Source organism: Pseudophryne corroboree, chromosome 8 (genome assembly GCF_028390025.1).
Source record: "Pseudophryne corroboree isolate aPseCor3 chromosome 8, aPseCor3.hap2, whole genome shotgun sequence".
Lineage (NCBI taxonomy): Eukaryota > Metazoa > Chordata > Amphibia > Anura > Myobatrachidae > Pseudophryne > Pseudophryne corroboree.
In genome coordinates, this window is record NC_086451.1 from 83098497 (window position 1) to 83122378 (window position 23882).

General features: G+C 47.4%; 1 protein-coding gene across 1 annotated transcript in view; it reads left to right on the forward strand.

Annotated features, from left to right (window-relative positions):
- Positions 1 to 23882, forward strand: part of SETX (senataxin) — a 176445-nt gene that overhangs the window by 135067 nt on the left and 17496 nt on the right. The window contains exons 10-15 of the mRNA XM_063936768.1: positions 581 to 689; positions 1487 to 1666; positions 1764 to 1993; positions 10463 to 10630; positions 15355 to 15511; positions 18122 to 18223. Of these exons, the coding sequence (XP_063792838.1) occupies positions 581 to 689; positions 1487 to 1666; positions 1764 to 1993; positions 10463 to 10630; positions 15355 to 15511; positions 18122 to 18223 (946 nt within the window). The remainder of the gene's footprint in view (positions 1 to 580; positions 690 to 1486; positions 1667 to 1763; positions 1994 to 10462; positions 10631 to 15354; positions 15512 to 18121; positions 18224 to 23882) is intronic.

Sequence of the window (23882 nt, forward strand, 5' to 3'; positions counted from 1 at the left end):
AGACTCAGTCCCCAAACCAGCGTCTCAGACTCCTACCATTTGTCCACAAAAACGTACTTTGGCCCATATCCTGCAGTCTGACTCGGATGATGAAGGGACCAGCGCCACCTTGTCTGGAATGCATGATTTCTCCTGGAGGGTGCTCAGTGAATGGAAAGAGGGAAGCCAGGGCTTCTTTCTTTGGTAATTGTGTCAGCAGTTTACCCTGAAGCAGAATTTCAAGGACCTTGTGTGGCCTTGTTTGGGGTTGAGACCCAGCTTACCTTTGGAATCCATGGTTTAGACTTGGGACACAGAGACTCTCTGGTGTGGGAGGGGTGAATCTCATTACTTTCTAGAGCGAATGTACAGTTGCAGAAAACTGATCATGGGGACTCTGACTTTATTTTTTTGAGGTCCCAACCCAAAGGTTAAGTTTCCTTAAGGCAAATCATTTTGTACTGCATTATTGTGTGTTCAAGCTCCGCTCACAATGTGTATATTCATACTGAATGCTTTCTGTTTTCTGTTTGTAAGCTCTAGTAAACTCTTAATCAGTTTGTAAAGCAAATGTGTTTTTTCATCTGTTTGCATTGACCAGCTGGCACAGGAATGGGCAGTAAAGCAACGGGCACTTAATACCCATATGTACAAGCTGTACTTGCAGAATTTCTGTCTCGACAGCCAGCTGAACCGGGGAGAGTTTCAAGGTAAGATGTTTGAGTATGTACTGTAAATGTATAGTCTAATCCATAGAGACATACATAGGGACCTTCATCTGAGCAGTTCTGGCACCAGAGACTTTTTCTGTATTTAAAAACCAAAACTGCATGATACTTAATTATTCTTGAACATCAGGATATAGACTTGCAGATCTTTTCAATAAACTGCACTAAGCTGCACAATTTGTAGGGCTCTCTCTCTCTCTCTCTCATAATTAGGTTTAGTTTTTGATTGCTGGTAGGACAGATTATTTTAGTTTTAAATGTAGAGTAGAACGAGTTGCAATGTCTCGGTGGCTAGTATTCTCCATTTTTTTATTTTTGTTTTGAAAAGTGTATTACACTGTAGTGAAGCGTATGTTTGCCTAACTACATACACAATAAATATCTCAGTCTGCACAGGCTTCTATGGGATCGGGAGGTCAGTCTGACTAATATCAAACAGTACATAAGATCAACTTCCCGATCCCATCCGTTGCTATAGCGTTATAAACCATTTATTGGCTAAACCTCCTGCAAAGGACCTTCAAACATGCCTATGCAATTGTTGGCCCTTTCACCCAATATCGGATATAGATCGTACAGGTGTGTATCCAGCTTTACTGTCCAAACTTTTGCAATCAGGGTTTATATACCCTCTCCCAGTAAATGAAATTAATTAAATACCGTACAAAGGTCACTCCTAGGCAAGTGTCTGATGTTGCCTTGGGCAGTTTGAATGATATTGCCGGGTGAAACTTAGTGATGCCAGGGTGTCCTTCTTATTATCCTCTTTACCCCTATAGTGTGGATTCGGGATGCAGATTTGAACTTTCAGCGACACCCAAAAGAGGACGATTTAGTGTTTCTGCTCACCCCGGAGTCACCCAGTAACTTATCCGGAGAGGAGAAGGAGTTTCAGGCTCCAGGGGTCTATCATACAGGACATGTTTTCCGGTTTACACGCTCACAGCGTACAGAGAGCTGTAAGTGCAAAGCGATGCTGAATTGGGTTACTGTATGACTTTGCTGCTAGTTCCCTGTACAAGTGCCTCATCTCACTGCATTGTCTCTCACTTCCAGATGAGAAGGAACAGTACACAATGTGCGACCTGTGTATCCACACCTATGGAAATCTGTCCGCTTACCGCAATCAGCAAGTGCAGTGTATAGTGATCGGCAGCCTTATAACTACGCAGCGGCAATTTAAAGCTTTGCTCCAGATGCAGCGGAATCCACTCTTCAGACCCATCATTCACCCCAAACCCACAGACTTCTTACCAAGAGATATTACAGAAAACGAGCTCAGCCTGGTAAGTCCTCGCTGTTCTCACTGTGTAAGTTGATCGCTCGCTAGTTTCTTTTAGCAGCCGTGCAAATGCATAGTGGCCTCCCACGGGGGAGTGTATTTTCGCTTTGCAGGAGTGCGAACGCCTGTGCAGCCACAAACACATTTTGTGCAGAACAAGACCAGCCCTGTAGTTAGTTATTCTGTGCGATGATTGCTGCGACGAGGGACACGGTAATGACGTCGGACACCCGCTCAGTAAACACCTGGCCACACCTGCGTTTTTCCAAACACTCCCAGAAAACGGTCAGTTGCCACCCACAAACTCCCACTTCCTGTCAATCTCCTTGCGTTCGGCTGTGCGTTTGGAATAGTCACTATAACCAGTGCAAAACCACAAAGGACTTTGTACCCGTACGACACGCGTGTGCAGTGCTGTGCATATGTATGTGCAGATTAGCTGTTTTTTTCACTGATCGCTACGTAGCGAACAACGGCAGCTAGCGATCAACTCGGAATGACCCCCTGTGTGCGGGAAGTATTTGGTTTACGAGAGAAATTTAAACTTCATTTTTTACATTGTAACACTATGATAATGGTTCTGTAGTTGCAGAATGTAAAGTAAAATAAAAACTATACACCTAATATGAAGTACTGTAGTAAGTGGCCCTGCCCTGGTGTGCAGATATCATGGACCAAGAAACTTCTGTCTTTTGTATTGAACCTTTTCATTTTCTTTTATCTGTTCTACAGTTTTCATAAAGTAAAGGAAATGTGTGCTACATTTCATAACATTTCAATGTGGGAAGTTAGAAAGCATTCTACAAGCATTCCAAAACATCAAAGTAAATTAAAAACTGTCTACACATAATAAATGGTTTACTAACTTGCAGTTTCCCTGTATGGTGATCTATGTGCCTTCCTAATTATTTTTTATCTATTCTTCAAAATGTCAAAGTCCGAGTTATTAAGTCCTTGGGGTAGAGAGTCACAGCAAGGAGTTTGGGTTCTTTAAGAAAAAACACCCAAGCTCCTCTCCCACTGCAGTGGGAATGCATTCTACCGTGCTGCTTTTTGTGGTTTTTATTTGTATTCAGTGTGTTATTTTTTAAAGTGAGCTGCTAAAATTGAAACACACACACACAGCGCAGAATATTTTTTCATTTTAAAATATTTTATTTGTATGGTTTTACACAACTTTAGAGTAGACAAAATGGCTTCCACGCAGCCTTCCTGCTCCTCCCCTCTCTTACCTGCATGTGATTATTCACACGCATCTTTCCTGCTACACCACTCCCCCTTCTAATGAGTGCTAGCCACGGTTGCTGCCACCGCTGTGTACTCTCTCCCACTGACCGTTACGGCGGGTTACCCCCTTAACTGCACATACAGTAACACGGGGTGATTCATGTCCCGTCGCAAGCCGAAGCTGTATGCAGTGTACCAATGTGCAGTACTTTGCGCATGCTGCAGACCCATACTGTGCATGTGCTATATGTCTTACGTTGTTGGACATAGCAAGGCTGCAGAGGTCGGTGGATTGACAGTCTGCAGCCGTTTGGGGGCGGGAATGGCCTCCCATTTCACAAAATGGAAGCGTGTCATCTCCATTTTGTGGGAATGATGAGGCCAGGGGTCTCCGTCTTCTGACTGATGTTTCCTGACCTCGGCAATGGAGCTGTGGCAGCCGGTCTTGTAACCTCGTGGGTTATTCAGCTGGCCGATGGTGTCGCAGGTGATCCGATGCTGTGTCCTTGGAAGCAGCAGAGGATCACACATGTAGTGTTCATTCTAGCACCTTGCACCTAATCAGTCAGGGGGGCATATTTGTATTTTTAAGGGCAAAATTTTATACGTGATTTATTGCTACAGTAGGAATAGCCATAAGTCGCGTCTAAAAATTTGCCCTTTAAAATGATACATGCAGAAGGCGTCTACTTATACCAGACACCTCCTGCTGCGTTACCATCGCTGCTGCTTCCAAGTAAGCTGCACTGATGCTCTTTCCAACCACGTCTGAATCACCCCCTCAGTTTGCTGCTGTTCTATTTAAACTGAGGTCCTTGGCAGGATGGAATGGAGTCCAAGGTGCGGAATGCCGGCCAATGTTGGATTTTTATTTCTCTAACGTCCTAGTGGATGCTGGGGACTCCGTAAGGACCATGGGGATAGACTGGCTCCGCAGGAGACATGGGCACTTTAAGAAAGAATTTAGGTTCTGGTGTGCACTGGCTCCTCCCTCTATGCCCCTCCTCCAGACCTCAGTTTGATACTGTGCCCAGACGAGCTGGGTGCTTTTCAGTGAGCTCTCCTGAGTTCGCTGAGAGAAAGCATATTGTTAGGTTTTTTATTTTCAGGGAGCTCTGCTGGCAACAGACTCACTGCATCGTGGGACAGAGGGGAGAGAAGCAGCCCTACTCTCTGAAGCTAGGTCCTGCTTCTTAGGCTACTGGACACCATTAGCTCCAAAGGGATCGTACGCAGGATCTCACCCTCACCGTCCGATCCCAGAGCCGCGCCGCCGTCACCCTCACAGAGCCGGAAGACAGAAGCCGGGTGAGTATGAGAAGCAAGAAGACTTCAAATCGGCGGCAGCAGACTCCGTTCTTCACTGAGGTAACGCACAGCACTGCAGCTGTGCGCCATTGCTCCCACACACCTCACATACTCCGGTCACTGTAAGGGTGCAGGGCGCAGGGGGGGGGGGGGGGGTGCCCTGGACAGCATTTGGATCCTCTTTTTGGCAAAAGTAAACATATATACAGTTGGGCACTGTATATATGTATGAGCCCCCGCCAAGAAAATGCATATTTAAGCGGGACAGAAGCCCGCCGTCGAGGGGGCGGGGCTTCTTCCTCAGCACTCACCAGCGCCATTTTTTCTCCACAGCTCCACTGAGAGGAAGCTCCCCAGGCTCTCCCCTGCAGATTCACGGTAGAAGAGGGTAAAAAGAGAGCGGGGGGGCCACATAAATTAGGCGCAAAAACACAATGTAAACAGCAGCTACTGGGTTAACATTAAGTTACTGTGTTATTCCTGGGTTATAGCGCTGGGGTGTGTGCTGGCATACTTTCTCCCTGTCTCTCCAAAGGGCCTTGTGGGGGAACTGTCTTCAAAAAGGGCATTCCCTGTGTGTGTAGTATGTCGGTACGCTTGTGTCGACATGTCTGATGAGGAGGGCTATGTGGAAGCAGAGCGGGAGCAAGTGAATGTGGTGTCTCCGCCGACGGCGCCGACACCTGATTGGATGGATATGTGGAAGGTTTTAAATGATAATGTTAATTCCTTGCATAAGAGGTTGGATAAAGCTGAAGCCTCAGGACAGTCAGGGTCCCAACCCGTGCCTGATCCTATGTCGCAGAGGCCGTCAGGGTCTCATAAGCGCCCACTATCCCAAATTGTTGACACAGATACCGACATGGATTCTGACTCCAGTGTCGATGACGATGATGCAAAGTTACAGCCAAAGTTGGCTAAATCACTCCGATATATGATTATAGCAATTAAGGATGTTTTGCACATCACAGAGGAAACCCCTGTCCCTGACGCAAGGGTTTATATGTATAAGGGAAAGAAACCTGAGGTAACTTTTCCCCCCTCACACGAACTGAATGAGTTATGTGAAAAAGCTTGGGAATCTCCAGATAAAAGAATGCAGATTTCCAAAATGATTCTTATGGCGTATCCTTTCCCGCCAACGGACAGGTTACGCTGGGAATCCTCCCCTAGGGTGGACAAAGCTTTAACACGCTTATCCAAAAAGGTAGCCCTGCCGTCACAGGATACGGCTACCCTCAAGGATTCTGCTGATCGCAAACAGGAGGGTACCCTGAAGTCCATTTATACACATTCGGGTACCTTGCTCAGACCGGCAATCGCGTCGGCCTGGGTCTGTAGTGCAGTAGCGGCATGGACTGATACCTTATCAGAGGAGTTGGATACCCTAGATAGGGATACTGTTTTATTGACCCTGGGGCATATTAAAGACGCTGTCCTTTATATGAGAGATGCTCAAAGAGACATTAGTCTGCTGGGTTCTAGAATAAATGCTATGTCAATTTCTGCCAGAAGGGTCCTGTGGACTCTGCAATGGACAGGTGATGCCGACTAAAAAAGGCATATGGAGGTTTTACCTTATACGGGTGAGGAATTGTTTGGGGAGGGTCTCTCGGACCTGGTCTCCACAGCTACTGCTGGAAAGTCAAATTTTTTTGCGATATGTTTCCTCACAGCCTAAGAGAGCACCGTATTATCAAATGCAGTCCTTTCGATCACAGAAAAACAAGAAAGTCCGAGGTGCGTCCTTTCTTGCCAGAGGCAGGGGCAGAGGAAAGAAGCTGCACAGCACAGCTAGTTCCCAGGAACAGAAGTCCTCCCCGGCCTCTACAAAATCCACCGCATGACGCTGGGGCTCCACAGGCGGAGCTAGGCCCGGTGGGGGCACGTCTTTGAAATTTCAGCCACAAGTGGGTTCACTCCCAGTTGGATCCCTGGGCAATAGAGATTGTGTCTCAGGGATACAAGCTGGAATTCGAGTAGATGCCCCCTCACCGATACCTCAAATCGGCCCTGCCAAGTTCCCCCCACGAGAGGGAAATAGTGTTAACTGCAATTCACAAATTGTATCTTCAACAGGTGGTGGTCAAGGTTTCCCTCCTTCAGCAGGGAAGGGGTTATTATTCGACCATGTTTGTAGTCCCGAAACCGGACGGTTCGGTCAGACCCATATTGAATTTAAAATCCCTGAACATATACCTGAAAAGGTTCAAGTTAAAGATGGAATCGCTGAGAGCGGTCATCGCAAGCCTGGAAGGGGGAATTTATGGTGTCTCTGGACATAAAGGATGCATACCTTCATGTCCCCATTTATCCACCTCATCAGGCGTACCTCAGATTTGTGGTACAGGATTGTCATTACCAATATCAGACGTTGCCGTTTGGTCTCTCCACGGCACCGAGAATATTTACCAAGGTAATGGCGGAAATGATGGTACTCCTGCGGAAGCAAGGAGTCACAATTATTCCATACTTGGACGATCTCCTCATAAAAGCGAGATCAAGAGAGCAGTTGCTGATCAGTGTAGCACTTTCTCTGGAAGTGTTATGGCAACACGGCTGGATTCTAAATATTCTCCAAGTCTGCCTTTCCTGGGCATGATTCTAGACACAGACTAGAAAAGGGTTTATCTCCTGATGGAGAAAGCTCAGGAACTCATGACACTGGTCAGGAACCTATTAAAACCAAAACAGGTGTCAGTGCATCACTTCTCTCGTGTCCTGGGAAAGATGGTGGCATCATACGAGGCCATTCCCTTCGGCAGGTTCCATGCGAGGACCTTTCAATGGGACTTACTGGACAGGTGGTCCGGATCACATCTTCAGATGCATCGGTTAATCACCCTATCCCCCAGGGCGTCACTCCTGTGGTGGCTGCAGAGTGCTCACCTTCTCGAAGGCCGCAGATTCGGCATTCAGGACTGGGTCCTGGTGACCACGGACGCAAGCCTCCGAGGTTGGGGTGCAGTCACACAGGGAAGAAATTTCCAAGGTCTGTGGTCAAGTCAAGAGACTTGCCTTCACATCAACATCCTGGAACTAAGGGCCATATACAACGCCCTACGTCAAGCGGAGACCCTGCTTCGCAACCAACCGGTTCTGATTCAGTCAGACAACATCACCGCAGTGGCTCATGTAAGCCGACAAGGCGGCACAAGGAGCAGAGTGGCGATGGCGGAAGCCACCAGAATTCTTCGCTGGGTGGAGAATCACGTAAGCGCACTGTCAGCAGTGTTCATCCCGGGAGTGGACAACTGGGAAGCAGACTTCCTCAGCAGACACGACCTCCACCCGGGAGAGTGGGGACTTCATCAGGAAGTCTTCGCGCAGATTACAAGTCGGTGGGAACTGCCACAGGTGGACATGATGGCATCCCGCCTCAACAAAAAGCTACAGAGGTATTGCGCCAGGTCAAGAGACCCTCAGGCGATAGCTGTAGACGCCCTGGTGACACCGTGGGTGTTCCAGTCGGTCTATGTATTTCCTCCTCTTCCTCTCATACCCAAGGTGCTGAGGATAATAAGAAAAAGAGGAGTGAGAACAATACTCATTGTTCCAGATTGGCCACGAAGGACTTGGTATCCAGATCTGCAAGAAATGCTCACAGAGGACCCGTGGCCTCTTCCTCTAAGACAGGTCTTGTTGCAACAGGGGCCCTGTCTGTTCCAAGACTTACCGCGGCTGCGTTTGACGGCATGGCGGTTGAACGCCGGATCCTAGCAGAGAAAGGCATTCCGGATGAGGTCATTCCTACGCTGATAAAGGCTAGGAAGGACGTGACAGCTCAACATTATCACCGTATATGGCGAAAATATGTTGCTTGGTGTGAGGCCAGGAATGCTCCTTCGGAGGAGTTCCAGCTGGGCCGTTTCCTTCACTTCCTACAGTCTGGAGTGAATTTGGGCCTAAAATTGGGTTCCATTACGGTCCAGATTTCGTCCCTATCCATTTTCTTTCAAAAGGAGTTGGCTTCTCTGCCTGAAGTTCAGACGTTTGTAAAGGTAGTGCTGCATATTCAGCCCCCTTTTGTGCCTCCAGTGGCACCTTGGGATCTTAACGTGGTGTTGAGTTTCCTGAAATCCCACTGGTTTGAACCACTCAAAACGGTGGAGTTGAAATATCTCACGTGGAAGGTGGTCATGCTATTAGCCTTGGCTTCGGCTAGGCGTGTGTCAGAATTGGCGGCTTTGTCACATAAAAGCCCCTATCTGGTTTTCCATGCGGATAGAGCAGAATTGCGGACCCGTCCACAATTTTTGCCAAAGGTGGTTTCATCTTTTCATATAAACCAACCTATTGTGGTGCCTGTGGCTACTACTGACTTGGAGGATTCCGAGTTACTTGATGTGGTCAGGGCTTTGAAGGTTTATGTAGCCAGAACGGCTAGGGTCAGGAAAACAGAGTCTTTGTTTATCCTGTATGCTTCCAACAAGCTTGGTGCTCCTGCTTCAAAGCAAACTATTGCTCGCTGGATCTGTAGCACGATTCAGCAGGCTCATTCTGCGGCTGGATTGCCGCTCCCGAAATCAGTTAAGGCCCATTCCACTAGGAAGGTGGGCTCTTCTTGGGCGGCTGCCCGGGGGGTCTCGGCATTACAGCTTTGCCGGGCGGCTACTTGGTCAGGTTCAAACACTTTTGCAAAGTTCTACAAGTTTGATACCCTGGCTGAGGAGGACTTTGTGTTTGCTCAATCGGTGCTGCAGAGTCATCCGCACTCTCCCGCCCGTTTGGGAGCTTTGGTATAATCCCCATGGTCCTTACGGAGTCCCCAGCATCCACTAGGACGTCAGAGAAAATAAGATTTTACTTACCGGTAAATCTATTTCTCGTAGTCCGTAGTGGATGCTGGGCGCTCGTCCCAAGTGCGGACTTCTTCTGCAATACTTGTATATAGTTATTGCTTCAATAAGGGTTAAGTTAGGGTTGCATCAGGGTTTGACCGGATGCTCTGTTAGTTGTCATACTGTTAACTGGTTCTTATCACTTGTTATACGGTGTGATTGGTGTGGCTGGTATGAATCTTGCCCTGGATTACCAAAATCCTTTCCTTGTACTGTCAGCTCTTCTGGGCGCAGTTTCTCTAACTGAGGTCTGGAGGAGGGGTATAGAGGGAGGAGCCAGTGCACACCAGAACCTAAATTCTTTCTTAAAGTGCCCATGTCTCCTGCGGAGCCCATCTATCCCCATGGTCCTTACGGAGTCCCCAGCATCCAGTACGGACTACGAGAAATAGATTTACCTGTAAGTAAAATCTTATTTTTTTTTTAAAGAGGTAATCACTTACAAGGCAAAACAATGCCTTATATATGATTGCCCTTTAACAAAACGTCTGAGATCAGCCGGCATAGCACACCTCCGGCGACCTCCAGTACTTCCCACCGCCTGTCTGCATTTATCACGCAGGGCTACTGGACCCTATATAGAAAGAGAACTACAAAATGTACAGAAGCAAGTGCTGACCATATCTGTGTTATACAAAATATATTTCATGAGATAACAACGTCTGTATATATTACATTTCAATAGATCCAATATAACTGGCTAACAAAATATCCAACACCAGTGAGGAAACGGATTCTTCTGCAAGTCAAAGGGTCTTATGCAGTAGTCTGCGAGGTGCAGGAATTCAGTCTAGTGTGCCCGTGTGTTTAAAGCAGCAATCATCTTGCCTGGTAAACGATTGCCTCTTTAAAATTACGGGCAGACTGACCAAAATTCCTGCACAGCCTGCACATCACAGGTTATTACATAAGCCTCATAATATGAATATTTAATTATCCACCAATAGTGTATGCTCCACTGTTTTTTCTTCCTGTGTGTTCCGTCACTGCAGGGCTTGGTTAGGTGAATAACTGGCTTCTTGGCATACTTGGTGCTAGACTGAGTTCATGCTGAAGATCCTTAAAGAGGCTTTAATATGTTTCCTGTATCTTCTCAGTTTCCCAGCTTGAAGGAGTATAACAGTGACCAGAGATATGCCATCGAGAAGGCCCATGCCATAGTGAAACAGCATCCTCGTTTGGCCAGAATATGTTTGATCCACGGACCTCCGGGAACTGGCAAATCAAAGACTATAGTTGGCCTATTATATAGAATTCTTATGGAGGTATGCACACTTAGTTCAGATTAGTATGATGATAAAATGATGTTACTGTAAAAATGCATCATTTACTCCCTTGTACAAGATTTTGTTGTACATGATCTCCTTTGCTGTGGAGGATAAGTAGGGCTCTTCCTTTGGATAAACAGCAAGACTGGGGAGAATGAGCTCCGTATGGAGAGAGAACCTCCTGCCTCCCCTAAACCTCACTGTCGGGGTGCCAGCTTATTTGGGATCCCATTCCTCACCTCTTGGTGCAGGTTGCTGGGACTATTGTGCCTGATATTTCTTTATATGTGTATGTCTTTCTAGTGTTCGATATATGCTACTGAGCGCCTGCACTGCATACTTTGTGTGTGTGTATGTGGCTAGTTGGGTCGCTAACCTCTCAGTTATTAGCAATCGGCATATATATAGCAATCACAGAGATTTTAACATGAGCCATAGGGGCAGATGTATTAAACTGGAGAAGGGATAAAGAAGTGATAAAGCAGTGATGAGCGCAAGGTGATAACGCACCAGCCAATCATTAAGGATTTGAAAAATTACAATTAGGAACTGACTGGATGGGGCATTATCACCTTGCACTTTATCACTGCTTTATCACTTCTCCAGGCTTAATACATCTGCCCCATAGTAAGAAAAACAAACTAAAGGCTGGTATACACGGGAGAGATGTGTGCTGAGCGAACCGCTCACCACACATCTCTCCCACCGCTCAGCACAGCGCGATGTGTGCTGAGCGATGCGGGGGAGGACGGGGGGCCGCTCATTTCACCCAATCTAGCACCGGCGATAGCGATGCGCGGGGCTGCGCATCGCTATCGCTGTGAGGGGTACACACGAGTGATCTGTGCTTAAAATCTAAGCAATCTAGTCAGATTGCTTAGATTTTAAGCATGTATCTCTCCGTGAGTACCCCCCTAACACACAGTCAGCATAAGTTCTAGTTTTGAACTGTACTGTTAGGTTGTCAGTGCTTCCTTCAGTTACTTCCATATATTGCTTGGTTTTATATGTGTTTTATGCTGCATAATTTATTAAATGCATAGTTAGTTGAGCAGTTTGTTGTTTTCTTGTACCTGCTTATTTATTGTTGCTAGGCAACTTATTTATTAATTTTTGGTCTTTTAGTTCTGTGCTCTTGCCCCCACACATTTACCACTTTTTTGTGTGCGGTTTCCCAGTTCATTGAAACTACTGTATGTCCTCCAATGGAACCTCTACCAAGGCTTACCCAGGAAAAGGGCTGCTCCTGTGCTGTGCGCCTATGCATGCAAAGGCTGTAAATAAATGTTTTTCTGTTCAGCTCAGGATCACACTGGTTTTTGTGATAGTTGCTGTGTGGAAGCACAGGATGAATCCCTCTCTGAGGTGGTTCCCCTAGAGGAGCTGGCACGGGCGGCTTTCCCTGTCGCTTGACATGAGGGATTTAACTTATCAGATTACATCTTCCAGGCCCTCTCCACCTTTTGCGGTGGCCACATCGGGACATCAGCTGACCGGTACTCGGCCCCTTTTCTGGAAGCCGCATCAACCTCTCTCAGAGCTGGCTTGGGTCTACGGCTGTCCCACATTGTCCAGGGTTTGGTACAGGTCTTTAGTTCTTTGCAACACATGCTGTAACCTTCAGCCAGGAGCAAAGCCTCCAGGAACGGTACTTCTACACCTCTACATTCAGGCTATGACTCCCAGTCCCAGACAACTCCTCAATCATGGATGATGACTTGTCCCTGAGATTGGATGTAGACAACTCCTCGGTTTAGGAGCATTGTGTGACCCAGGTGGATGTAGACACTTTAGTAAAAGCAGTGATGTCTGCATTACATTTTTAAGAGGCGGACACATCCAAAGCATCTGAAGTGTCTCTCTTCAAGCGTAAGAAGGACCCATCAGTTTTCCCTTCTTCCGCTCAATTAGGGGACATCTTGGCAGAGGCTTGGTCACACCCAAACAAGAATTTCTTAGTGTCCAAATGGATTTCCACTTTTTATTTACTTCCTCCTGCAGACTGGAAAAAAGAGGGAATCTCCTCCCCCCCCCCCCCCCGGCCCCCCCAAGGATGCACACATTGTGCGTTGTCCTATCCCTAATGTGGCCTCTCTTAAGGTTTCCACTGACAGAAAATGTAAGAATTTTCTAAAATCCATATTTCCCAATTCTGGTGCTGCCTTGTACCCAGCTCTTGCTTCAGCCTTGATAGCCAAAGCCTTAGATAGCTGGGTGGATTCCCTTGAAGATGGTCTACGCTCCAGCACTCGCCAGTCTGATCTCCTTTCCATTGTGGATACCCTCAGAGAAGCTAGTACTTACTTGGGCGAGGCTGCCAATGATTCTGGCTTCATAGCCTCTAAGGTCTCTGCTACGTCTGGCAGCCAGACTGGCACTGTGGCTTCACTCTTGGCAAGCCACTAATGAATCCATAAAGGCCCTTGAGACCCTCTCCTTTTCCAGTGATGTAATTTTTGGTCTGGACCTAGATAAAATCGTTGCTATGGTAGCAGCTTCGAAGACTGCTTTCTTACCTTCTGCGGTTCCTAAGCAAAAAAATGTTTTTTTTTCCTTTTGCTCCTTTCCGTCCACAAGTTAAAGCGAGGTGCTGGCCTTTTTCCTGAGCTCGGGGCTCTTCCACTAAGCACCAAGTCCAGATGACGACAAACCTGTTCAGTACACCATTGGACTCCCATGCATACCAGCATGACGGGGCGGGGGCTCACCTGGGACTTTCCAGTGTGGGCGGCCATCTCCTTCGCTTTGCCGATGTGTGGCTGGAAACTACATCGTGATTGGGTAAAGGACTTCGTATCGAGGGGGTGCTTCCTCACCTTTCAAGAGCAGCCTCCGGTTCAGTTCTTTTCCACTGGATTACCACTCGAGGTTGGCAAAGCTGCAGCTTTCAGAACTTCAAACAGCACTCTTCTGGCCGCAGATGTGATAGGTCCGGTCCTGTCTCCCCAGGGAGGTACAAGTTTTTATTCAAACCTGTTCCTAGTTAAAAAGCCTTCTGTTCTATTCTGAACCTCGAGACTCAATCTGTTTCTCAGGTTTCCCAGGTTCAGGATGGAATCACTTCCATTATGCAGGCTCTGTAACCGTGAGATTTCATGGCCTCATTGAACATTCAGGATGTTTACTTGTTCCTATATGGGAGGATAATCAGCAGTTCCTCTGCTTTGCAGTACACAAAGAACATTTCCAATTTCGGGCCTTACCTTTTGGACTTGCTATAGCACCTTGTGTTTCTCAGATCTGGTTGTTCAGACCATGTTCTCGGCCAGAAAACCTTTTTCGGCATGGATCTATCATCATGTTTGGTGGACATCCTCTTTATCATCTTTCCAGAGTTTTATCCTTCATGCAGTCGGGGCTGGATCCGGGACTTCGCCTAGCTTCTCTAAAAGTGCAAGTGCCTGCCCTTTCGGTATTATTTCAACGATGAGTGTCCCTTTTCCCCTACGATTCAAACCTTCTTGCAGGGGGTTCTCCACATTCAGCGCCCCTTTGTTACTCCAGTACATCCATCGGATCTAACCTTGGATTTCCCTTTAACCCATTAGACTCTGATAATCTCCATTGGCTGACATGGGAGACTGTTCCTGCTGGCTATTGCTTCCGCATGCTGTGTTTCGGACTTAGGGGCTCTTTCTCAACATGCACCTTTCCTCTTTTTAAACCCTGACCGAATTGTTCTCCGTAACAATCTGAATTATCTCCCCAAGGTGGTCTCTCTTTTCCACATCAATCAGGAGATTGTGGTTACTTCCCTTTCAATTTCAGGTGTTACATACTCTGGGTTATTTGCACTTGAGCTGGACGTAGTTAGAGCTCTTCACTCCTATGTCAGTAGGACTGAGGATTTTTGCAAATCGGGCTATTGTCCTTTACGATATCCACAAGAGGGGCTGGCCAGCCTCCAAACAGAAGTTGGCTAGATGGTTTCGCCTTACTATTAGTCAGGCCTACCTTTTGGTAAAAAAAAATGGTTCTGGCCTCATTCAGGACTCATTCCACGAGATCTGTTGGGGGCTCTTGTGCGGCCTGCCACATGATGTAAAATAGTTTTGCCACCGATGGTAGAGAAACCACAATGGTTCAGGCCCTGCCCCCCCTTAATGACGAGTACCGAGCCTAGCTCTGTCCCCCGACGGACCTGCAAAACTTCACTCTCATGCTATGATTGGCTGGCAGTTTGCTAATCTATTGCACAGGGATGACCATCAGTAGTTGAAACCATCAATGGTTTACCTGTGAATGGTTTTATATAATCAAGGTTAACCACCGGTGTGACCATTGATGATTAACGCACTGATGGCCACCCCTAGTTAAGTTTAACTGGCTTCCCGGGGTACAGGTGGGGGGGGGGGGGGGGGAGCCTGCTACTCCCAAAGAAGTTAACTTTTTGATGCCCAGACTCCTGTAGCTCCTGCTATACCCCAGTCCACAGTCCCATCATCCTCCATGGAAAAATAAATTTAACAGGTAAGAAAAGAATCCCTTTTTTTTTTTTTTAAATAACTTTTATTATAGTCTTTCCTTAATCTAACTAACAATTCTACAAAAAGGCTGGAGTATAGTATTAACAAATATATGTAAAGTCGAGCACATGCCTGCAATTTGGTTTACATACTTAGTTGATCTTGTCTAGTGGTTGGACGCCCCAGAGGTAAAAGCATAGTATAGGGAAAATGACTCTAGTAACGGATACAATGAACATGTCTGATCTTTTTCAGAGTAAGGGCGGCAATGTTCCGATTCAAAACCTTAATGCCAAAAATAAGAAGAACAGAGTTCTTGTTTGTGCTCCATCCAACGCAGCTCTAGATGAACTGATGAAAAAGATCATATTGGAGTTCAAGGATAAATGTCACGACAAAAAGAATACCCTCGGTATGGGATTAATTGTAAATTACTATAACATCTTTGGGTTTACTGTAAATTACTATAACATCTTTGGGCTAGGAAGGTTTAACTAATAATAGCTATTCTGCTATTATATTCCTCTCCTTCTGCAAATCCTTCACTCTCTTGGTCTGCGTGATACTGCCCTCTCCTGGCTGTCCTCCTACCTCTCTGATCGTTCCTTCTCTGTCTCCTCTCATGATGCTACCTCCCCCCCACTTCCACTAACTGTTGGTGTCCCCCAAGGCTCTGTTCTTGGTCCTCTCCTTTTCTCTCTCTATACGTCCTCTTTAGGTGAACTCATTAGTTCTTTTAACTTCCAATATCACCTCTATGCTGATGACACTCAAATCTACCTCTCCTCCCCTGATCTCTCCACGGCTCTCCTCACTCGTACCTCAAACTGTCTTTCTGCTATCTCTTCCTGGATGTCTCAACGCTTTCTTAAACTCAACATGTCTAAGACTGAGCTGATCATCTTCCCACCCTCCCGCACAGCCTCACCTTCCACAATCTCATTATCCCTAGCCCCCAAGTACGCTGTCTTGGTGTAATCCTTGACTCCTCCCTCTCCTTCAAACCACACATTCAGCACCTCTCACAAACCTGTCATTTTCATCTCAAAAACATTTCTAGAATCAGACCTTTTCTCACACAGGATGCCACTAAGATCATTATTCACTCACTGATTATTTCCAGACTGGACTACTGTAATCTCCTCTTAACTGGCCTCCCTGACAATCACCTCTCTCCACTCCAATCTATCCTCAATGCTGCTGCCCGGCTCATCTTCCTCACCAAACGCACTACGTCTACCTCCCCTCTCCTACAGGCCCTCCACTGGCTTCCCTTCCCTTTCAGAATCCAATTCAAACTTCTCACACTCACTTACAAAGCCCTCACCCACTCCTCTCCCATCTACATCTCTGACCTTATCTCCCTTTACTCTCCCACCCGTCCTCTTCGCTCTGCTAATGCACGCCGACTCTCCTGTCTTCTGATTACTTCCTCCCACTCCTATCTCCAAGATTTTTCACGTGCTGCTCCCTTTCTCTGTAATTCTTTACCTCTCCCCCTCAGACTCTCCACCTCTCTACAAAACTTCAAACGGGCTCTTAAGACCCATTTCTTTACCAAACCTAGCCAAATCTCAACATAACCCTCTGTTCCACGCTCTCTATGTACCCCATCTGTGTCATCCGTCTGTCTGTCTACCCCTCCCCTTAGAATGTAAGCTCTCACGAGTAGGGCCCTCTTCCCTCATGTGCTTATACTTTTCTTACTTTAATAATCCTCAACTGCCCAGATCCCACAGTTTTTTGACCACCTGGAACTTCTCTATGTTTACTGGTGTAGTTATGCTTAGTTGCCCTGTACTTGTCCTATATTGTATTCAACTGTAAGTCACTGTTTTCCTATTTTTTATGTGCATTTGTACTCTGTAATTGGGCGCTGCGGAACCCTTGTGGCGCCATATAAATAAAGGATAATAATAATAATAAATAATAATATGGTCATGACAGCAGAGCTCAAAATCCACGATTTCCTGTTAAGTAGTGGGGCATACACAGACTGGGTTTTGCTAGTCTGGGCAAGAATGTTGTTAACCCTCTCCTGCTCGTGCACCTTTCTTTCTCCAATGCCCGGCATAGGGCGACGGCACATAACTGTCTTTTGCTTTTTCCTCTTTTTGAAAGGACACTCAGGGGTATATTCAATTGCTGTCGAAACTGCCGTCTTGTCGGAAAGACGTCCGTTTTCGACTTTTTCAAGTTGAAAGGGGTTCCGATCTATTCAATCCCCAGCTTTTTGTTTCCCCGGCTTTTTGTTCCGACAGGTCAGGGAATTCGACTTGTCGGAAAGCACATGGATCAGCGTAATAGCCGCCGATCCATGTGCTTCTGTCAGACAATCTCAGTACGACTTAAAAAAAAAAAAAAAAAAAAAAGTCTGATTGAGCAGGACTTCCCCCTAAGGCTCCTCACTCCCGGCAGCTCTCCCCTGCATCGCTGACGGCTCTCCCCAGCAGCCGCTAGCAGCAGCAGGACGGGACACCGGGAACAGCCAAATCTGACAGTCTGATTTGGCTCAAATCCGACAGTTGGATTTGGCTGATCATTGAATAGGGCTTGTCGGATCCATTCCGACAAATGCATGTCGGAATGGATCCGATTTTAATTAATTATACCCCTCAGTCTATCCACTTCTTTATTGGAAGTCCACCTTTGTCCCTCTCCTACACAATGGGTCAAGTGGAGCAACCCACCTAAGAGTTCTTGATCGGTATTCTACTGCTGTTCTAAATTTAGTGCTAGTAGGGGGTTATAGGGCAGAAGAGTCCATACTTAGTGTCCCACCTCAGATGAAAACTGAAATGTAGCCCATGTCTGTGACACCCGCCCCCCCCTCCTCCTCCTCCCTACAACCTTGGAGGAAAGTATATACTGAAATCCAACTCTTTACTTGCAATATGTTCAATGCTTAAATGTTGTCTTTTCCATCTTTGATCAATATATTATTTTTCATATGTTTAGGAAATTGTAAATAACGTTGGATGTGTTTTGGATGTTTACCGATCTGTCTGCTTCCTATCTCCAGGAAACTGTGGAGACATAAACTTGGTGCGCCTGGGTTCGGAGAAAACCATATCCTCAGACGTTGTAAGGTTCAGTCTGGATTGTCAAGTAAACTACAAAATCAGTGAGTGGGGCAGCTTGGTATCCCAAATGGTGGGCTATATTATTATAAATGGTGTGCCCCTTCATAATGTTCTAGAAGAACTAGATATCCTACACAGGACTCACAGTATACTAAATGCAGAACAAATATGCCAACTATAGCTTAGTAGTTTATAGTTAATATGAAGTATATTTTAAGTGGTTAAATGAGTTTGCGATGCTCCCCTTGACTCAAGAAGTATATGCAGTACTAAGGTTGTTTTCTGCTGCGGGGTACACTGGGCTCCACAGGGAATGACATTGGGTTGTAGAGTAGGATCTTGATCCGAGGCACCAACAGGCTCAAAGCTTTGACCTTCTTCCCAGAATGCATAGCGCCGCCTCCTCTATAACCCCGCCTCCGTGCACAGGAGCTCCGTTTTGTAGTTGGTGCCATGAAGTAAGCAGGGAAACAACATGGGGGCTGCTCCAGCAGCCCCGAGAAGAAGCTTTTAAAAGAAAAATGAAGACTTCAAGGGATGCAGCAAAGGCACTGTCTGTGTTAGATGTTAGTCAGACATCTCCTGCTGCAGCTCCATCACCTCCCCCAGCAGCGCTGTATACTCCCGCGCCGTGGTTGCCGGGTACTTACAGCGGAGGCTCCGGTTTTCTGCCAGTTAGTCACACACACGACCGCTGTTCTCCTGGATCGCGTGGCCACACTCAGGGAGGAGGTAAGTGGGTCCCACCGGCGGGACCCGCTGTAAATCGCGATCCCGCGCGCCCGGTGGGAGACGGGACGCGCGCTGGCGTGGCACTGAGGTAGTACAGGGACCCCAGTAGACCACCAGGGCAAGGGCACAGGTCGGTTTTCTCTCATAAACAGTTTATATAAGCCCACAATACCCGGTGGTGAAGTCCAGCATGGGGATAAGGCTTTGACCTGTAGCCCCTCCCTCAGCCCCAGGGCGCCATTTAGAGTAAATGTTCCCGCCCTGGAGCTGCATATCTCTCTCTCCCTCACTCCCTGTCAGCGTTTGGGCACCATTAGGACAAGCTGAGCTGATCCTGGGACTGTCTGGGCAAATCCTCCTCTGTAAAGCCGCCTGCATGTCAGCGCTGTGCATTTTACAGGACACTTAAGTATTCTACATGTCTGCTGACAGTGTTAGTTAAGAAATAGTGCATTTAGTCAGGGTTATATAGTACAAGTGCCCTGTGATATACATCCAGTCTTGACTGTGCATTGTTATATCTATTGAGTGTATAGCTATATATAGTACTACTCTGTATTGCTAGTCCAGTGCTGTTGTATTGCATGTCATAATTTCTGCATTGTACAGTGTGACTGTGTGTGCATATAGCTGCTGTGTGACCTCCATTTCGTGTGTATCACTCAGATTGCTATCCCTATATTCTATAACCTGAGGGGGCTAAGTGCGTCAGGTTTATCATTTAATATAGGTAGTTCACAGGATATACTCAGTGTGTATTTTTCTGTGATTTTTTGTCACAATATACCTCTTGAATTCCCTGTTTGTGCTGATGCACTAAACAGGGGGTTCTTATCAGGTATTGTGCTGCTGATATTGTACTGTGTTGCCTTGCATTGAGCTTTCGGATATGTCAGCTACAAAGGGCAATGGTGCTGGGGCTGATCCCACATTGCGTGGTGGTGACGCTGCAGACACATTTGAGGAAAACTTAGCAGCTGAGGGTTCAGGTTCTGCGGAATCCTTACCTCCAAGTGGGACTGTAGCAACGGGGGTTCAACATGACCCACCTTGGGCTACCTTATCCACGCTATTGAATACGCTGGTAATTAGACTAACGCCCCCTATGGGACCTCCTGAGCTGGTACAACCGCTTATGGTCCCCTTGGTTAACCCGCCATGGGCAGATCAACTGTCTGCTCAGTTACAGCAATTGAACCAATCACTGACTACTCAGAAGATTAACCCTCACCCGCCTAAGACCAAGAGGTCCTCTAAGCGGGCCATTACTTCCTCACAATCCACCAACATCTCAGACTCCTCGTCTGATGAGAATGGCGTTTATACTGACCTCACAGATTCTGATCCCGACGCTTCTGATGGGGAATCTGTTTCACAGGTGGATGTTCCTGACTTGTTGGAGGCTATCAGGACCATTCTTCAAATTATTGATGACCCGGAGCCTGATGCTGCCCCTAAGAAACCGGACAGGTTTAAACGTCGGAGAGTGGTTAAACAAGTTTTACCTCATTCTGACCATTTAGTTGACATACGTCAGGAGTCCTGGGAAAATCCAGGAAAGAAATTCACGCCTCACAAGAAGAAGCTGGCTCGCTACCCCGTCGCAGCGGAGCTAAGTAAAAATTTGGTAACACCCCCCGCCAGTGGATTCGCAGGTGGCGCTGCTGGTGGTATCCTCGGCTCTGCTGGTAACTACCGTCACATCTCTGAAAGAACCGACGGATAAGCGTGTGGAGGGTTGTTTAAAGGCATTTACACCCTAACTGGTTCTGTGCATAGGCCCACCATTGCAGCGACATGGGATGCAGAGGCTGTTGAAGCGTGGGCTCAGGAGCTGGTGGCGGAGTTGCCTTCCAACGCTTCTGATCATGCTAGACAATGTCTGTCTTATATTGTCACAGCTTCTCATTACATTAAGGAGGCGGCTTCTGATGCCGGTATTCTGGCGGCTAAGGCTTCTACTACGTCCATTTTGGCTCGCCGGATTCTCTGGTTACGGTCCTGGTCTGTGGATCTGGACTCTAAGAAAACCCTGGAGGTGCTCCCTTTTAAGGGAGACATTCTTTTAGGAGAAGACCTCAACAAGATAGTGTCTGACGGGTCTGGGACTCAGGGTCGACAACAAAAAGGTTGACACACCTTAGGTCGACACACCTTAGGTCGACATGGACAAAAGGTCGACAGGAACAAGGTCGACATGAGTTTTTTTTATGTTTTTTTGGTGTCGTTTTCTTCGTAGAGTGACCGGGAACCCCAATTAGTGCACCGCGTCCCCTCGCATGGCTCGCTTCGGGCATGGTGCCTTCGCTCCGCTTCGCTCGGCACAGATTACCGTTCCAATTGTAGTCCACGTGGATCGTTAAGTATGAAAAGGTTCCAAAAAATAAAAAAAACATTAAAAAACTCATGTCGACCTTTTTCCATGTCGACCTTGTTCGTGTCGACCTTTTGTCCATGTCGACCTTTTGTCCATGTCGACATAAGGTGTGTCGACCAATTGGTGTCGACCTAAGGTGTGTCAACCTTTTTGTTGTCGACCTGGAGTCCGGATACCGTGGCTGACTTAGCTTCTGCTAAAACAGCATGTCTACCTAGTACTGCTCCTTCGGTGCCGAAGGCTAAGAGTACTGCATTTCGCTCCTTTCGTCCTTCAGGGAAAGCAAAAGGTCAGGCGTATCTGAAACAGGTTTGCACTTCCAAACCCAATAAGCCCAAACCCAAACGGGCCTGGGCTGCCCATCAGCCTGCTTCCAAAACTGACAAGCCTGCCGCATGACGGGCGGGCTTCCCTCTGGGGAATCCCAGGGTGGGGGTCTGACTTCTAGGGTATACCCAGGAATGGTTGAGGACCATTTCCGATGCCTGGGTAGGGGAAGTAGTCACTCGAGGTTACGCCGTATCATTCAAGAATCGTCCACCTCATCGATTTTGCCTGACAGATGTCCCTTTGGATCAGGTGAAGGCAAAAACTCTTCATTCGGTAGTACAGTCCCTCCTGGACACGAGTAGTAGTACAGTTGCCACTGGCTCAGAGAGACAAGGGGTTCTATTCACCGCTGTTTCTAGTCCCAAAACCAAATGGGTCATCCCGGCCCATTCTCAACCTGAAGTCCTTGAACAAATTTTCGTATGGAAACTCTTTGCTCTATTGTTAAGGCCTTGGAGCCTGGGGATTATATAGTCTCCCTGGACATGCAGGATGCTTACCTGCATATTCCCATTGCAGTGTCGCATCAGCAGTACCTGAGGTTTGCGGTTGGTAACCTCCATTACCAATTTCAGGTGTTACCTTTTGGTTTGACCTCGGCTCCGCGAGTCTTCACCAAGGTCATGTCGGTAATGACTGCTCCGCCGTCAAGGGGTCAGGATCCTACCGTACCTGGACGACTTGTTGATCCTGGCAAATTCCCCAGAAATTCTCCTACGCCATCTGGATCTGACTATCCAGTTTCTGCAAACCTGCGGGCGGCTCATCAACTGGAAGAGCATGGTGCACCTGGGGGTGTTGTTGGACACTCACAACCAGGTGTTCTTGTCTCAGGAGAAATTCCAGAAGCATCGGGACAGGATTCGATGCTTCCTATCTCTTCCGCTAGTGTCGATACATTCGGCTATGCAAGTGCTAGGTCTCATGGTGTCTGCTTTCGACTTGGAGGAGTACGCTCAATTCCATTCCCGCCCTCTGCAACAGCTGATTCTTGCCAAGTGGGTTGGCCTGCCTCACCGGATCAAGTCTCAAATGATCTCCTTGTCTCCGGAGGTCCGTCGGTCACTGAGCTGGTGGCTTCAGGACCAACGATTTAGCAGGGGTCGTCCCTTCTGGATCTCCAACTGGGTCCTTCTGAGGACGGATGCCAGTCTGAGAGGTTGGGGCGTGGTGTTGGAGCAGGGTCGGTGGACCAAGGAGGAGTCTCTCCTCCCAATAAACATTCTGGAATTGCGGGCGGTGTTTAACTCATTGAACTTGGCCCAGCATTTAATACAGAACAGACCTGTTCAAGTACATTCGTACAACGCCACCACGGTGGCGTACATCAATCATCAAGGCGGCACTCGAAGCCGCATGGCCTTGAGGGAAGTATCAAGGATTCTTCAGTGGGCGGAACGCCATCTGTCAGCCATATCGGCAGTGTTCATTCTGGGGGTCCTAAACTGGGAAGCGGACTTTCTAAGTCGTCAGGACGTACATGCCGGAGAGTGGAGCCTCCATCCAGAAGTGTTTCAACTCCTCGTGGACAAGTGGGCCCTTCCAGATGTGGACCTGATGGCATCTCGACACAATCACAAGTTTCCGGTCTTCGGAGCAAGGACAAGGGATCCTCGAGCAGCGTTCGTGAATGCACTGGCAATTCCATGGAACTTTCGACTGCTATACGTGTTCCCTCCGGTGTCACTCCTGCCCAGAGTAATAAGGAAGTTCAAGCAAGAAGGAGGAATCCTACTTCTGATCGCTCCAGCGTGGCCCAGACGGCATTGGTTCTCAGACCTTCAGGGTCTCTTGATAGTGTCCCCTTCTACTTCCGCAGCGCCCAGATCTCCTCGTTCAGGGCCCCTGTGTGTATCAGGATTTAGCCCGATTGGCTTTGACGGCTTCCGTCTTAAGGGCCAAAGGATTTTCTGAGGCGGTCATTCAAACCATGTTGAAGGCCCGCAAACCGACTTCTGCTCGGATTTATCATAGGGTCTGGAATTCTTACTTTGCTTGGTGCGCATCTAACAATCATGACTCTTACAAGTTTAGTACGGCCAAACTTTTGGCCTTTCTGCAACAGGGCCTGGACTTGGGCCTTCGTCTGGCCTCCATCAAGGTTCATATTTCTGCCTTGTCTGTTTGGTTCCAGAGAAAAATTGCAACTTTACCTGATGTTCATACATTTACTCAGGGTGTGTTGCGGATTCAACCTACTTATGTCCCGCCTGTGGCTCCTTGGGACTTGTCGGTTGTTCTGGAGGCGTTGCAAGGGTCTC